This window comes from Rhinopithecus bieti, unplaced genomic scaffold (assembly GCF_001698545.2).
Source record: "Rhinopithecus bieti isolate Rb0 unplaced genomic scaffold, ASM169854v2 scaffold_12605, whole genome shotgun sequence".
NCBI lineage: Eukaryota > Metazoa > Chordata > Mammalia > Primates > Cercopithecidae > Rhinopithecus > Rhinopithecus bieti.
In genome coordinates, this window is record NW_016807279.1 from 785,499 (window position 1) to 803,024 (window position 17,526).

General features: G+C 35.2%; 1 protein-coding gene across 1 annotated transcript in view; it reads right to left on the minus strand.

The window, feature by feature from the left end:
- The window catches only part of CRISP3 (cysteine rich secretory protein 3), a 17,699-nt gene extending 15,262 nt beyond the window's left edge, over positions 1-2,437 (minus strand). Inside the window, exon 1 of the mRNA XM_017881105.1 lies at positions 2,313-2,437. Within this exon, the coding sequence (XP_017736594.1) occupies positions 2,313-2,349 (37 nt within the window). The 5' untranslated portion in view covers positions 2,350-2,437. The remainder of the gene's footprint in view (positions 1-2,312) is intronic.
- Between the last annotated feature and the right edge of the window lie 15,089 nt (positions 2,438-17,526).

Below are 17,526 nucleotides of genomic sequence, written 5' to 3' on the forward strand. Positions count from 1 at the left end.
TTTTAAATGATGCGAACGTCTATCTGGAGAACACACCAAAATAAACAATTTTGCTAGATGCACTATCAACTTACAAAAATGCCATTTCTATTACTGGAAATACTCAACTAGAATATAAGATTTAAGAAACACTTGTAACAGTTAAAAGAACTATACAGTATCTGGAAAACAACAAAAAAAATAAAATCCTTTTGGAGAAAATTTTAAAACTTTAATAAAGAACATAGTAGAAGTTCTGAATAAATTGAGAGTTTTGTAATGCTTTTAAATGGTACATGTTAAGGTTAAGATATCAATCCTAAACTAACCTAATTGTTTATTTTAATTCCAATACAAATTTTAAGTGGCTTATGAATAACAGTAAACTTTTAAAAGAAGAATTGGCTGGGCACAGTGGCTCACGCCTGTAATCCTAGCACTTTGGGAGGCCGAGGCGGGTGGGTTGCCTGAGCTCAGGAGTTCGAGACCACCCTGCGCAATATGGTGAAACCCCATCTCTACTAAAAATACAAAAGTTGGCCGGGCATGGCGGTGGTGCATGCCTGTAATCCCAGTTACTGGGGAGGCTGAGGCACGAGAATCGCTTGAAACCGGGAGGTGGAGGTTGCAGCGAGCCGAGATTGTGCCACTGCACTCCAGCCTGGGAGACAGAGTGAGACTCCATCTCAAATAAATAAACAAACAAATAAAGTAAAGAAGAATTAATTGGATTATCTTTTCATATTAGTTATTAAGATAGACTTCAAACCTTTGTTGACGAAATTTAATATTATTGTAGGAATAGATAAATCAATCGATGGAGGTAAATACAAAATGTAAGAGACAGACCAAACATCTCAGCATTAAAAAACAAAGGAGGGAGAACAGATTACAGAAATATTTTAAAGGATCATGTGGATTAGAAAAGATGTCAAAAGCATTAATACATGTGAGTATAATGCATGCACTATAGGTATAGACACATTTATATATTAGTCACAGCACAGAAAAGTATTTGATGCAATATTTTCTTAAAATTTAATAACTAATCTTTTTCTGATCACTTTCTTTCATCTTATTATGTATCTGTGATACAGAAAGCAGCCTATGCCAATATGCAAAGTTTGCAAAACTGCTATATTTCATCAAGTAAGAAATTTGTAAAGATATCCAAATAAGAATAGCTGTCTTGCATTTCTTGAGAAGCACTTTTTTTCAAGGATGAATTCCCTCCCTTTTACTTGAATTCAATAAATAACATAACTGAAATTCACAGCAATATCAGATTTACATTACTTGAGAATTCTGACGCTCTTCCTTCCAATTCATCCCTGTCTCTTACAAATCAGAAACCCCAATTTACCTCACAACTCATCAATGTAGGGTAACTCCCACGCTTGAAACTTGTCATCAATTTAATTTCTTCTGATCCGCTTTCAGAGGTCTTAGTCATACAGGCAAACATTCTAGATTTGGTTTTAACTAGCAGAAGAGGCAACACCGGATCTTCTATGGCTATTGTAAATACTCCCAGAGTTTCCTGGATAGCATTTAGCCACAGGGAAGAAAAGCATTTTACTTTAAAATCTTCTGTCTGGTGGTAAGTAACCCCTTTCATGTTGTCATTAGGTAGTTCTGTGGTCTCCTAATATCTGATTCTTCATAATCACTTCTAATGTGCTACAGAATATAAAGCTGTATGTGGAAATTGCTTCCTTAGATGAAATATGCACGATAGATATTATATTTAAATTACATACATAAACGTGACTGAGTAGATTGACTTTTGACTGAAAACCTTTTATAAGTTTAGTTTTATTTTGTAATCTGAGTGCATTTCATGAGGTAAACTGCATTTTATGTTGATGGTCTTTCATAAAATACTTTTTAATCTCGAGATCAGTGCTATAATTTTGTTTTAACCAATTTAAAACTTTTGCTATGGCTTCTCATATAGCTGTATGTTTTAATATTAGTAAAAGTTACTGATGTAAAAGTATGCACACACATATATTCATAATTTTGATTTTCTATTAAAATAGTTCTAGTATAATTGTTTCCAAAAGTCATAGACATGGGAAATAATTATATTACTTTAGAATGAAAGGTAAAATTTATTTAAAAATCAAATTGGATAAAAGTGCTTTTGGAATAATAAAGCTGTCTATATATTAGTTTCTCAGCTTAAAGTGAATATGTTATGATAATTGCTCTCATTAAAAGTTATCAATAAACTTTGGAAAATCATAGATACAATATACTGAATATATCACTTTATCATTGAGAAGGTATAAATGTGTTGTTCACCTTGAAATAAAGGCGTTATCACTTACCAGTGGTTTTCAGACCAGGATGAAGTATTTGTTTCATCTGCTGACAGAAGGAAGGTGGAGAGAGAGAAGGTTAGAGCCATATATATGAAACACCTATTTCCTGTTTTGGCAAATTCTGGTTGTGCAAGTAACTCTAGATCAACAAGGCCTGAAACAGGATTTGTCATACCAATAGCCTCAGATTTCATTGCTGATTTTCTAATAATGATTTTGAAATTATTTGGTGATTCCTCAAATGTCTTTTAAAAATAAATTGCTATATCAAGTTTTGTAACTGTGCATTTATTCTTTGAAGCTCGTATATTACAATTTATCCGTATTTTTGCTAGTCAATAGTTTGAATTTCTTAGCCAAATTATTATCATCATAACATTAGAGTTTTTAGAATTACTTCTGTTGGATTGAAATTAAGCTCATAATTTTCATGAACTCTAGAGAACACAATGTTTTTTACAGCTATCTAAAATGTTTATTAATAAACTATTGGACATTACTGTTTTGGATAATAATTTTATCTTTAATGTTTGTAAATACAAGGCCACAGTGACTTTCAGAACTCGATGGCCAAACACCATAACTCATTGGTATTTCCATGTTCAAAGATGTGCTGTATTTACTTTTACTTTCTGGTTGTATAAAACTAAACATAATATTGATCTCCATGTTAAATTATCATTATTTGATTCTGTTCATCTATGGAAAATTTCAATCATTCCAGGCTTGTTTCCATAGCACAATAATAAAGTGGGGGGGACTAACAATTTCAGATTTCCTCTACTTCTAAAATACAGTAATCTTAAATACTGAGTTATATAAATAAATAAGTATAAATTAATAAATCACAAGTAGCATATGCATAGCACACATGTCGGCATATAGATTGCACCATGTGGTACCTAATTCAAAAGTTTCTGTTCATTTTCATTTTTATATTTAGCTTTATTGATTTATGTGACAAAATGTATAATCACAAATCAATGTCTACTCAATAGGCACATTTTAAAATTATGGTTAATTTTGAGTTCAAGAATTAGATACTTCTAAATGTCTGTTATAAGAGAGTTAAGAACTCAGAAAATCAGTTTGGATTTTACCATTAAAAAGGTTAACCATTTGCTGCCTTGTCTCCAATTAACTCCTAGAATCTGTTTGCTTTATGAACATGCGAAGTGGAAGCTCTCAATAAACCAGATCAGCTATGTGGAAAAAATCACCTTGGAACTACCTTCTACACAATCCTCTTTCTGTGGCAAAATGTATTTTGTGGGCAAGACCAGACTCAGAAGCATCCACAGCCCATTCTCTTCTCTACTTACTGGTGTAGAACGTTGTTAAAAGCTTCATATTTCTGTTCTAATGGAAATGGGCTAAATTTCTGTACCTATGTGTATTGGGAAATTTCTACTTTTTTATTTTATTTTATATCATATTTTATTTGATTTGAGGCAGGATCTCACTCTGTCATCCAGGCTGGAGTGCAGCGGTTAGATCAGAACTCATTGCAGCCTTGAATTTCTGGGCTCAATGGATTTCCCATTTCAGCCTCCCAAGGAGCTGAGACCATGGTGTGCACTACTATACGCAGCTAAATTTTTAAATTTTTTTGTAGAGATCGAGGCTTGCTATGTTGCCCAGGCTAGTTTCGAACCTCTGGCCTCAAGCAATCCACCTGTCTTGGCCTCCCCAAGTTCTGGAATTACAGGCATGAGCCACTGTACCCACTTTATTAGGAAATTATTATTCTGATTGTAAATTTTTGTATTTGTCTGTAAATGGGAGTAATCTTATTTTTATTTAATTGTGATACATAATATATGTAAGCTGCCTGCCATGTAGTAAGAATTTTCAATGTTAATTCTCTCCCACTTTATGCACTTTTCTTCTGTATCTAGACGAATCTACACCTAATATTTGTAAGTTGTGAAATTGCACTTGAGTTTTATGACATGGTTTGACTTACTAAGCTATAGGCAGTTTTGTGAGAAATTGCCGTAAGTAGACACAAAACAGTATAAAAGGAAAATATTTTACCTCATTATTCAAACTTGATAGTTTTCTCTAACTTTTACTGAGTTGTGACTAAATGACCACTAGATGCACCATAATATAGAAGGCATTTTGCTTGTCAAATGTTGGTACATTTATTATAAAGCTAAATAAGTACATGTGGTCTATTTGGGTCACAAAATACCATACACACGTTGGACGGACAGACTGACTTCAATCTGACCTTAAGGGTCCAAAATGGCTGTTTCTAGTCACATTTGTTCTCTCATTAGTTTGTCTTTTCTGTATTTACGTGTCCCAAGGTCATCGTTGGTCCTTCATGACCCATGTCTCCCAATTTTAGCAGTGAGTGTCTTCCAGCTCTTACTTGGATATCCAAGTTCCATCTTAAAAGAGCAAATAGTTTGTCCTGTATATACATTTTAATCTATTCCCACTATTCTATGGAAACTTATCAATGAGTCTCTTAGTGGCTGCTGCTATTAATCATTACATTTTGTTTTAGGAATGCTCCTTTTCTTACTCTTTAAAATTATTCTTCTATTTCTACCCTTTGACTAGTACAATGTAACCAGATTGGCTATAACATGAATAAATAAAGCACAGCTTCCATCTCTTCCTAGCCAGCCCTTCTCTCATCTTAGATACAACAACATCTACATGCTGCCTTCCTGGGATTTCTATGGTGACCACCCAAAACTGATTAGTTATTACAAGAGCAACTAGGATCCCTGCCTTACAGCTGAAATCCAGATCCAGCTTTTTATGACTTTTACTTCCCTATTATTACCAACTACCTATAGTTTACTGATTACAGTCTTTGGAAATTGCCAGGTCTGAGAAATCCTTTCTGAGCTTCAGTTTTCTCTTCTCTGAAATGTGAATTTTCATATCATAGGTTGGTTTTAATGATTGAAAAGCCTAATTTGTGTATAAAATGTACTGAATACATAATTAAACTATGAGTGCAATGCTTGGCATGTGACAGTCAATAAATTAAATTATTAACGTTTTTATTATTATCCCTTCCAAAGCCTGGTATTTTCTGAGTACATAAAATGCCTCCACGAATGCATTTTGTTTGATTGAACTGCCAGCTCAGGAGTCTTCATAAGAAGTCTTTCTTGTTTTATGCATTTTAGGAAACAATCATAGTTTAACCAGAAATTCAAGTGTTTAAGGTGCAGTTCTATCAAAGCCTGCCAGCGTGACTTTAAAAAAATAATTGAGCATCTCTCATTTTCTGTATCCTCACCAATAAATTAAGGAGAACAGACTCAGGTGCATTTTAGAATTAGAATTAATGTTACTATCCTCTCATTAATAAATAGTAGGTTTATAAATCAGTTGCTGTTTTGTTGAATAATCCTTTAACGAAATGGCTTAACTTAGTGACTTACTAATTTCCAAGAAAGGTATAGTTTGTGTGTCAATTTATCTGCATTGTTCTCTTGCTTCCTCAGTCCCTTTGGTTCCTTTTTGTCACTCATATGCCTAATTATATGACTGAAATATCAGGATTGTAATTTATTTATGAGTTTACCATTCAGTGTATTATCTATTACACACACCCAAACACACATGCACACACCCATTTAAGATCACACGATCTTAGGTCAGGTTTCCAAGAAACACGCTGAGACACAAATTACATTGCCTCTGATTTATTGAGGAAGTACATTGCAGCAGAAAGGACGACAGTGAAGCAGGACAGGGAAGGACAAAGAGCTAAGGAAGAATGTGTTCTCAGGTAAAATCTAGTCTTCCCTGATTAACAGAGGCAGTGCTCCAGACAGCCTTTTTAAACTATGATCAGTCAGTCGTTAGTAACAGTGGGGAGATGACAAGGTGGTTCTCGTCTGCCAAAGGCAATTCTCTTGAGAGGGGGCAGATGCGGGCATAGTAGCTAATTCTCACAGCATCTGGGGGGCAGAGGCGTTTACTCTGGGATGGGATTTCTGTGCAATACCTAATACCATATGTGTGCATCTACCATAATATGGGATAATATTTGTGTTATTACAATCGTTGCGTATTATAAAGATGATGTAAAAAATAGTGAAGGCGCTTGTCTTCTACATGATTCAACTATCTCATCTGAAAAATGAAGGGACAGACAAAATAACTTGAAAAGTCCTTCCATATTTAAAATTATGTATGTATCTGTTTAAGGAAAAGAGAAAACAAGGCTCTGTCTTGCTTCTCTTACTAATTGGATGTATTTGTTTGCTAAGTCCTTGACTCTTGCTAGTCTTGGGTTTAATCCAATTCTGTTTTCTTGCCTGTAAAATAGAGACAAAAATAACACCTAGCATTGTGAGGATCAAAATATTTGTGTGTAGAAAACATTTTTTAACTGTACTAACCTGAGTGCTAAGATGACTGCTAAATTCTGTCCCTGAGTTACTGAAGCAGTAAGACTAGCATGTGAAAAAAAAAACTGTAGAACAACATATGGATCCACATGATTGGTGATAATATCTGTACTGCCCATCATAATGGCTGTAAGAATTCAAGTAGAGGAATACACTTTGTGGGTAAATAAAAGATGTATATATACCAAAAATTGGAGATGAATTGGTATTAATTTGAACAAACTTTGGGCTCTAATGAAGTTAACAAATCCAACTTTGATTTTTTTCAAATGCACTTATTTATTTTTAAAATTGACATACAAAATCATATGTATTTATCAGGAATAACATGTTTTGTAGTACAGTACTTCCTCATATAGCATCATAAATAGGTCCTGGAAAATGATATATAAAAACAGCATTTTTTTCTCCTTTATATTAGAATGAAATGTTGTTGAACAAAAAGATGTTATTAAAAGATGTGCTGTATGTTGTTTCACTTAAAGTCTTGGTTTCCAAAAATGTATTGACTGTATTAAATGGGGGCTTACTATATAAATACATTGTGGAATGGTTAAATCTAGATAACTGACAAATGTATTACTTTTCTTGGTTTTTATTTTCGTGGTGAGAACACTTACCATCCACTCTTCTAGCATTTTTTCAAGAATATAATGTATTGCCATTAACTATAATCGCTATGCTGTAAAATAGATCTCTTGAACTTACTCCTCCAAACTGTAAATGTGTGTTCTTTAACCAACATCTCGACACGCCTTCTTACATACCACCCATAAGCTCTAGTGCCCATCATTCTACTGTTTTCTTGACTTGAAGTTTTTTAGATTTCACACCTGAGTTAGATCATAGAGCATTTGTCCTTCTGTGTCTAGCTTATTTCACTTAACATAATGTCCTCCAGATTCACTCATGTTGTCACAAATGGCAGGATTTTCTTATTTTTATGACCAAATAGTATTCCATTGTGTGTGTATGTGTGTGTGTGTATATATATGTGTGTGTGATACATATATCACATATAAAATATGATATATATCACATATAAAATATGATATATATATCACATATAAAATGATATATATATATATATATATCCCATTTTCTTTATCCATATCCATAAGATTGCTTCCTTATCATGGCTATTGTGAATAGTGCTTCAATAAACATAGGAGTGCAGATATCTCTTCAACATACTAATTTCACTTCCTTTGGATATAGATCCAATAGTGGCATTGTCAGATAATGTGGTAGTTCTATTTTTAATTTTTATAGGAATCTCCATAATGTTTTTCATAATAGCTGTACTAATTTAAATTCCTACCAAACAACCCAACTTGGTTGGTAGTAGTAGATTCCTAGAGAGGAGTCTATTATTTACAGAAAGGTCCCTCTTTGTTTTCAGTTTCTTTACAGTTATACTTGGATGACAGATGGTCTCTTGTACATGGAGGTTTATATTAGATATTTGCTAATGATAAGTCAGTTAAGATGAAAAAATGTGACATTGCATACATAATTAATTCCAATGTATCTTAAGCTAGTAAAAACATCATATCTCTTGGCTTATATTCTATTTTAAATAATTCTGTTTATATATTTATTTGATATAATCAACCAGTCTGTGACAATTTTCCTCTTCAATAAAATGATTTTTAAAGTTTTATTTTAGGTTCAGAGGTACATGTGCTTTTGGTGTCTTCATCATGAAATCTCTACCAGTTCCTATGTCCAGACTGGTATTGCCTAGGTTGTCTTCCAGGGTTTTTGTAGATTTGCATTTTCCATTTAAGTCTTTAATCTGTCCTGAATTGATTTTTTATATATGTTGTAAGGAAGGGGTCTGGTTTCAATCATCTGTCTATGGCTAACCAGTTATCCCAGCACCATTTATTAAATGAGGAGTCCTTTCCCCATTGCTTGTTTGGTCAGCTTTGTTGACCATCAGATGGTGGTAGGTATGGCCTTGCTTTTGGGTTCTCTACTCTGTTCCATTGATCCAGGTATCTGTTTTTGTTCCAGTGTCATGGTGTTTTGGTTACTGTAGCCCTGTAGTATGGTATAAAATTGGGTAGTGTGATGCTTCTAGCTTTGTTCTTTTTGATTAGGATTCCTTTGGCTATTTGGACTCTCTTCTGGTTCCGCATAAATTTTATAATAGTTTTTTTCTAGTTCTGTGAATAATGTCATTGGTAGTTTGATAGGAACAGCATTGAATCTGTAAATTGTTTTACTTTTTTATTTCTTTTTTTTTTTGTGGTAGGCTATTTTTGCTATCTTGATTCTTCCCACCCATGAGCATGGAATGTTTATCCATTTGTTTGTATCTCTCGATTTCTTTGAACAATGTTTTGTAATCATCCTTGTAGAGATCTTTCAACTTCCTGGTTAGCTGTAATCCTAAATATTTTGTTCTTTCTATGGCGATTTTGAATAGGGTTGCGTTTCTGATTTGGTTCTCAGCTTGACTACTGTTTGTGTATAGTAATGCTAGTGATTTTTGTACATTGATTTTTGTATTCTGAAACTTTCCTGAAGTTGCTTATCAGCAGAAAGAGCATTTGGGCCAAGACTATGGGGTTCTCTAGATATAGAATCACATTATCTGCAAAGAGGGACAGTTTGACTTCCTCTCTTCCTATTTGGATGCACTTTATTTCTTTCTCTTGCCTGATTGCTCTGGCCAAGATTTCCAATACTACATCAAATAAGAGTGTTGAGAGAGGGTATTCTTGTCTTATTCTGGTTTCCAAGGGAATGCTTCCAGATTTTGCTCATTCAGTATAATTCTGGCTTTGGATTTATTATAGATGAGCTCTTATTATTTTTAGGTATTTTCCTTCAATACCTAGTTTACTGAGAGTTTTTAACATGAAGAGATATTGAATTTTATAAAAAAAATCTTTTCTGCATCTATTGAGATAATCATGTTTTCTGTCTTTAGTTCTGTTGATGTGATGAATCACATTTATTTATTTGCATATGTTGAGCCCATCTTGCATCCCAGTGATAAAGCATACTCGATTGTAATGGATTAGCTTTTTGACGTGCCACTGGATTCAGTTTGCAAGTATTTTATTTATTATTTTTTAATTTTTAAAAAAAATTTCTGAGTGTCTTACTCTGTCACCCAGAGTGGAGGGCAGTGGTGTGATCTCAGCTCACTGCAACCTCCACCTTCCAGGTTCAAGCAATTCTCCTGCCTCAGCCTCCTGAGTAGCTGGGAGTAGAGATGTGCACCACCACACCTGGCTAATTTTTGTACTCTTAGTAGACATGGGGTTTCACCATGTTGGTCAGACTGGTCTTGAACTCCTGACCTTGTGATCTGCCTGCCTTCGCCTCCCAAAGTGCTGGGATTACAGGCATGAGCCACCGCACCTGGCTGCAAGGATTTCATTGAGGATTTTTGCATCAATATTCATCATAGATTGAATATTTTTTTCTTTGCTTGGTCTCTGCCAGGTTTTGATATCAGGATGATGCTGGCCTCATATAATGAGTTGAAGAGGTGTCCCTTCTCTTTACTTTTTTGGAATAGTTTCAGCAGAAATGCTACCAGTTCTTCTTTGTAAATCTGGTAAAAATCAGCTATGAATCTGTCTGGTCCTGGGTTTTTTTCTTATCAATGGTAGGCTATTTTTAACTGATTCAATTTCAGAGCTCATTACTGGTCTGTTCAGGGAATCAGTTTATTCCTGGATCAGTCTTGGGAGGGTGTATTTGTCTAGGAATTTATCCATCCCTGTAAGATTTCCTGGTGTGTGCATAGAGATGTTCATATTAGTCTCTGATGGTTATTTGTATTTCTGTGGGGTCAGTGTTAACAACCATTTTGTCATCTCTAATGGTGCTTATTTGGATCTTCCTTCTTTTTTCTTTATTAGTCTAACTAGAAGCTTATTTACTTTATTAATTTTTTCAAAAACCCAACTTCTGAATTTGTTGATCTTTTGAATGGTTTTCTGTGTCTCAATCTCATTCAGTTCAACTCTGGTTTTGATTATTTCTTGTCTTCTAGTAGCTGGGTGTTGGTTTGCTCTTGATTCTGTGGTTCTTTTTGTTGTCATGTTAGGTTGTTAAATTGATTTATTTCTAACTTTTTGATGTGGACATTTAGTGTTATAAATATCCCTCCTAATACTTCCTTGGGGTGTGTCCCAGAGATTCTAGTATGTTGTATCTTTGTTCTCATTGTTTTCAAGGAACTTCTTGATTTGCGCCTTAATTTCATTATTCATCCAAGAGTAATTCAAGAGCAGGTTGTTTAATTTCCATGTAATTGCATCTTGTTCTGTGATTTTTCTTAGTCTTGATTTCTATTTTTATTGTACTGTGGTCTAAGAGTCTTTGGTATAATTTTGATTGTTTTGTATTTGCTGAGGATTGTTTTATGTATTATTAGGTGGTGAATTTCAGAGTATGTGCATTACGGTGATGAGAAAAATGTATATTCTGTTGTTTTGGGGTAGAGTGTTCTGTAAAGGTTCAGCAGATTCATTTGGTCCAATGTTGAGTTCAGGTCCTGAATATTGTCATTAATTTTCTGCCTCAATTATCTATCTAATACCGTCGGTGGGGTGTTAACATCTTCCACCATTATTGTGTGGAAGTCTAAGTCTCTTTTTAGGTCTTCAGAAACTTGCTTTATGAGTTCGGGTCCTCCTGTGTTGATGCATATACATTTTGGATAGTTAGCGCTTCTTGTTCAATTGAACACTTTACCATAATATAATGCCTTTTTTATCTTTTTAAATCTTTTTTGGTTTAAAGTATGTATTGCCTGAAATTAGGATTGCAATTCTCACTTTTTTTCTGATTTTCGTTTGCTTGGTAAATTTTCCTCCAACCCTTTATTTTGAGATGACCGTCATTGCATGTGAGATGGGTCTCTTGAAAACAGCACATCATTGGGTCCTGCTTTTTTTTTTTTTTTTTTTTTTTTTTTATCCACCTTCCATTCTGAGCCTTTTAAATGGGAACACTTAGCCTGTTTACGTTCCATGTTAGTATTGATATGTGTACATTTGATCTTGTCATTGTGTTGTTAGTTCATTATTATGCCAGCTTGTTTGTGTGGCTGCTTTATAGTGTCACTGATCTAAGTACTTGAGTGTATTTTTGTTTTGACTAGTAACCATATTTCCTTTCCATATTTAGTGTTTTTTTCAAGATACCTTGTAAGGCAGGTCTGATGGCAACAAACTCCCTCAGTGTTTGCTTATCTGAAAAGGATCATTTCTCGTTTGTTTAGGAAGCATAATTTGGCTAGATAGAAAATTCTTGGTTAAAAATTTTTTCTTTAAGAATGTTGAGGCCAGGCATGGCGGCTCATGCCTGTAATCCCAGCACTTTGGGAGGCCGAGATGAGCAGATCACAAGGTCAAGAGATCAAGACCATTCTGGCCAACATAGTGAAACCCTGTCTCTACTAAAAATACAAAAAATAGCTGGGTGTGGTGGTGTGCATCTGTAGTCCCAGCTACCTGGGATGGTGAGGCAAGAGAGTTGCTTGAACCCAGGAGGTAGAGGTTGCAGTGAGCCGAGATTGCACCACTGCACTTCAGCCTTGTGACAGATTGAGACTCCATCTAAAAAATAAAAAAATGAAGAATGTTGAATATATGCCCATAATCTCTTCTGTCTTATAGGGTTTCTACTGAGAGGTCTGCTGTTAACCTGGTTGGGCTCCCTTTGTAGGTGACCTGCCCTTTCTCTCTAGCTGCCTTTAACATCCCTTCTTTCATTTTGACCTTGGAGACTCTGATGATTATCTCTCTTGGGGATAATTTTCTTGTGTAGAATCTTGCAGGAGTCCTCTGTTATTTCCTGAATTTGACTGTTGCCTCTATTGAGGTTGGGGAAGTTATCAAGGACAAGGTCCTGAAATACATTTTACAAGTTGTTTGCTTTCTCCCTGTTCCTTTCAGAGATGCCAGGGATTCATATATTTTGCCTCTTTATATAATATTATACTTCTCAGAGGTTTGGTTTATTGCTTTTCATTTTTTTTCTTTATTTTTATCTGACTGTCGTATTTCAGAAAGCCTGTCTTCATGTTTCAAGATTCTTTCCTTAGCGTGGTCTATTCAGCTGTTACTATTGTGAGGGCATTGTGAAATTCTTCTAGTGTGTTTTTCACATGCCAGGCTGGTCTCAAACTCCTGACCTCAGGTGATCTTCCTGCCTCAACCTCCCAAAGTGCTGGGATTACAGGCATAAGCCACCACGCCCAGCCCTTAGTTTGCTTTTATTGGATTTTGCAGTTTTCCTGAGTCTTGGTGATCTTCACTTCTATCCATATTCTAAATTTTATTTCTGTCCTTTCAGCCAACTCAGTCTAGTTAAGAATCCTTGATGGAGAACTAGTGTGATAGTTTGGAGGACATAAGATACTCTGGCCTGGCTGGGGGTGGTGGCTCATGCCTGCAATCCCAGCACTTTGGGAGGCAGAGGTGGGCGGATCACCTGAGGTCAGGAGTTCGAGACCAGCCTGACCAACATGGTGAAACCCCTTCTCTACTGAAAATACTAAAATTAGCCAGATGTGCTGGCACATGCCTGTAGTCCTAGCTACTAGGGAGGCTGAGACAGAATTGGTTGAACCCAGAAGACAGAGGTTGCAGTGAGCCAAGATTGTGCCACTGCACTCCAGCCTGGAGGATGGAGGGAAACTCCATCTCAAAAATAAATAAATAAATAAATAAATAAATAAATAAATAAATAAAATAACTATTTTGGTATTAAATAACTAAGATTATCCCCAAGACACATAATGATCAGAGTGTGTGTGTGTGTGTGTATATATATATAGTATGTATGTGTGTGTGTACATATATACATATATACATGTATATATACACATACATATGTGTGTATATATGTATATGCATATATATATGTATACACACACACACAGTCTGGTCTTTTGTGTTGCCAGAGTTCTTGCATTGGTTCTTTCTCATATCTGTGTAGGGGTGTTCCTTTAATTGTGGTGTAGATTGAGTGCAGTCTATAGACTCCTTTGCTGGATGTTTTCACGGGGCTAAGGCTTTGTACAGGGTCTTTTTTTTATTTGTAGTTGACTTCTTTCTTGTCTTTGGTTTCACAGGGGTTTATGTTAGCAGGTATTTTTGGTGTTGAAGCTTTGGGATGTGATCCGGTAGGTGGCTCTTAGGCACCTGATCCAGTCTGCCATCTGTTAAAGACTAACTTGCTGTGGTTTGTTTTGTATAAGGTCATATGTGACACTATCATTTCATAAATTTTCATAATTAGAGTTGTGTTTTTGCTCAACGCTTTAGATAAAAGTTTTAAAATCTAAGCACTGAACCATTGCTGCAAATAATAAGGTCTTGGGAATGAAGCATCTGAAGGACAATCCAAAACTGAAGTCCTGATTTCTGACAAATAAGAATCAATTTTCTCTGTTTTTCTGTAAACTTTGACATATGTGACAGGACTGTGTCCATAATCTGAGTATGGATATAAGCATCACTAGAATTAATTGTTCAACAAATAGTTAGATACACAGAAATTAATACCATCCACTGTATTATCTTCAAATATCTAGGACAATTGTGTGTGTTCGTGTATGTGTGTGTGTGTGTGTGCGTGCACGCATGCATGTGTGTGCATAATTGGCAGAGATGATATCTTTATTGTTGCTGAAAAATTAGAAAGAAGGAAGACATATTTTGCTATTTGAGGAGGAAGTTTGAGAATCCTGTGGGCAGTGGCATAATTTATCCTGTGAGTGACATAATTTCTATTGATGACATATTTTGCTCTTGGGAAATAAACAGAGCAGTGTCTATACATAAATACAACATAAAAAATCAGAAATAAATGGTGAATAGTTTGTGAGTAATATTTTTGGTAGTGTTTTGTTAACTTTGGCAATATTTTTCTATGAAGAGGATTGTGACTGGGCAGCCAACTTGTACAGGTATTATATTATTGCTATTCTCTTTAAGGCCAGGTTTAGAAGTATGAATGTAGTCTTTGATTAATGTTACCTAACAAGACGTGCTCAGTATCCTTGACCACAAAAAAGCATTGTATCTTCCAAATAATAACAACTCTCACTTTAATGATGAGAATTAAATAACTTTTGCTTTCGTTCTAATTCTTCTTTGCTTCCTTATTTAACATGTTAAGGAAAAGACATTTATCATAAAAATAAACTACCATTTTCAATTTTTGTATTTGTAGCATACATTTAACTTCTGTCTAGTTGATTTATATAAATTGAAATTGATGTAATTATCAGTAGTATCTTTTATGTATCCAATGAGAGTTTTACCTGTAAATTAAAATATTTGACAAAAAGCACTTGGGTATATTCCATCTGTCATTTCACACATCATGATCGCTCATGATTAGTTCCTAAAAAATTCAAATGCCAAATTAAAAGAGTCATTATTATACTGAAAATGTTGAGAATTTTTTGAACAATAATATACTGTTGCATTTTTTAAAAAACCAATCAGATTACAAATCTTTAAATATTAGTGGTGACATTACAAATGGGAATAATTTGTTTTAGGCAGTAAACCTTGGTGACATAAGCTTATATTTCTTTATTGAGAGCAATTGTAAAAAGCCAAATTGTTTCCTAAGATGAAAGATAAACACATCTCAGGCAAGATTATATTTTCTTTATAGCTCAATTAACTGCTTTAAATTTTTTATCTCCACAATTTCTTTCTGATCCCTAAGCTGCAATTATACTCTAGCTCTTGGTTGCTCAGGTATATTTCTTTTACTTTACCTCCCCAATGCTTTCATCTTAAAGTTTTATTGGGATCAATATGAAGATAATTGATGCTGAAAAAGATCTTTGGTTATATCTCCCTGTATGAATACACAAATATAAGTGCTATCAGAACATTTGTTTCTCCAAATAGTATCATTTTCTTTTGTTAATAGTTATGTTCAAAACACGTCATCAAAGTAGGCCTCAGTAGAAATGTGGTCATGTAATTATTGTTATTAATTTTCTCACTTGAAGGCACATAATTTCTCCAGCTCTAGCTAGGAAACTGCTCTTGATATCTAGCTCATAAATAAAGACTAGAAACCAGATAAGTTATTTCTTTGTTTTCCATGCGTTTTAAATAAACACTAATTAGGTATTTTGCTACACATCTTCAGTTTGGACTGAGGTCAGCAGCGATGGCTTCTCTCTGCTGTATATGAGTATCCCTTGGCAGCTTGACTAGGGCTGGAGGATCTACTCCCAATATGGTGCACCACGTGACTGACTGGCTAATGCCAGCCTATATCATAAGACCTGGACCTGGAAATCAGAACAGCATCACTTCTATCATATTCTATTGGTCAAGCAGTCACAGACCCCAGATTCAAGGAAAGAAGACATAGACCTTGCCTCTCAATTGGTAGAGTGTCAAAGAATTCTGAGGTTGTGCTTTAAAAGCTTCATATTAACTGTAAAAGGTTGACTTCTTTTTTTATTTTTTATCATTTATTTGTTTTTATTTATTATTATTTTTTTACCAACTTGCTTCCTGCCTCTGGTGTCAGTGGCCCATATAATTCACTCCTCTCTGACTTCTTTCCAGAAACTCTAGAAACATTCTCACTTTATAATACAGAGCATCTCAGCTCCCTCCAGCATTGTATTCAAATGCTTTGTGCTAACTTAGCCACTCATGATCCCAATAATGGGCCCATGCACAGGCCAGAGAGAAGCTTGGAAGCGTCTGGCTTTCCTTTCGCCTTCCGCTACAATGCCTGAGAAGTGAAGAGTAAAACAAAGCATTTTACTTCTCTCCAATATGAACTACCTTATTTTATCTAGAAGCAACTTTGATCATTTTTGGTCAAATAGACTTTTCACCTTGTTTCCTTTGCACAAGTACATTGTTCCCTGTCTTCCGTGGACTCATTGTAGCTGGCCTCCTTCTCCTCCTCCCTGGGATTTGCCTTCCCCTGGGCCTCCATGACTTAACTCTGTAAATCCTTTTCCTCAATCTCCTGCTACCACATTCCCATGAGAGTTGAGAGCCATGAGACCGTAAAATTAAAAATAAGTTATTTACTTTCAGAATATAATGGTTGTACAGGCAGTGGGTAAACATTCTCACTCTAAAAAGGAGAAATCAGCCAAAAGAAAGGATTTCTTGCAAGTTCAAAACCAAGCAGGGCAGACATTAAGTCTGAAAGCTCCAAAATAATCTCTTTTGACTTTATGTTCTTCATCCTGGGCACACAGGTGAGCTCCTAAAGTCTTGCTCAGTCCCATCTCATGGCTTTTCTGGTGTGCAGCTCGTGCAGCTCATGCAGCTGCCCTCACAAGTTGAAGTTGAATTCATGTGGCTTTTTCAGGATGAAGTGCATACTGTCAGTTGCTCCACTCTTTTGGGGTCCAGACGGTGGCTCCACTTCTGCAGCCTCACTAGGCATTGCCCAGAACGGAACACTTTGTGGTGGCTATCGTCCTATGTCATACGTCTGCTTGAGTACCCAGGCTTTCCTATACATCCTCTGAAAACTTTGCTGCTTAGAAATTTCTTCTGCCAGATAGCCTAAGTCATTACTCTTAAGTTTAGCATTCTACAAAGCCATAGGGCATGGACACAATGCAGTCAAGTTCTTTGCTATGATGTAATAAGGGTGACTTTTGCTCCACTTCCCAGGAAATTCTCATTTACATCTGAGACCTCCTTAGAATGGTCTTTACTGTTTAGGTTTCTGTCATTGTTTTGTTCATAATCACTTAAACAATTTTAAGATGTTCCAAACTTTTCTGTTTTTTTTTACTCTTTTCTTTTCTTTTTTTAAACTGATCTAACTCTTCCAATGTCTGCTCA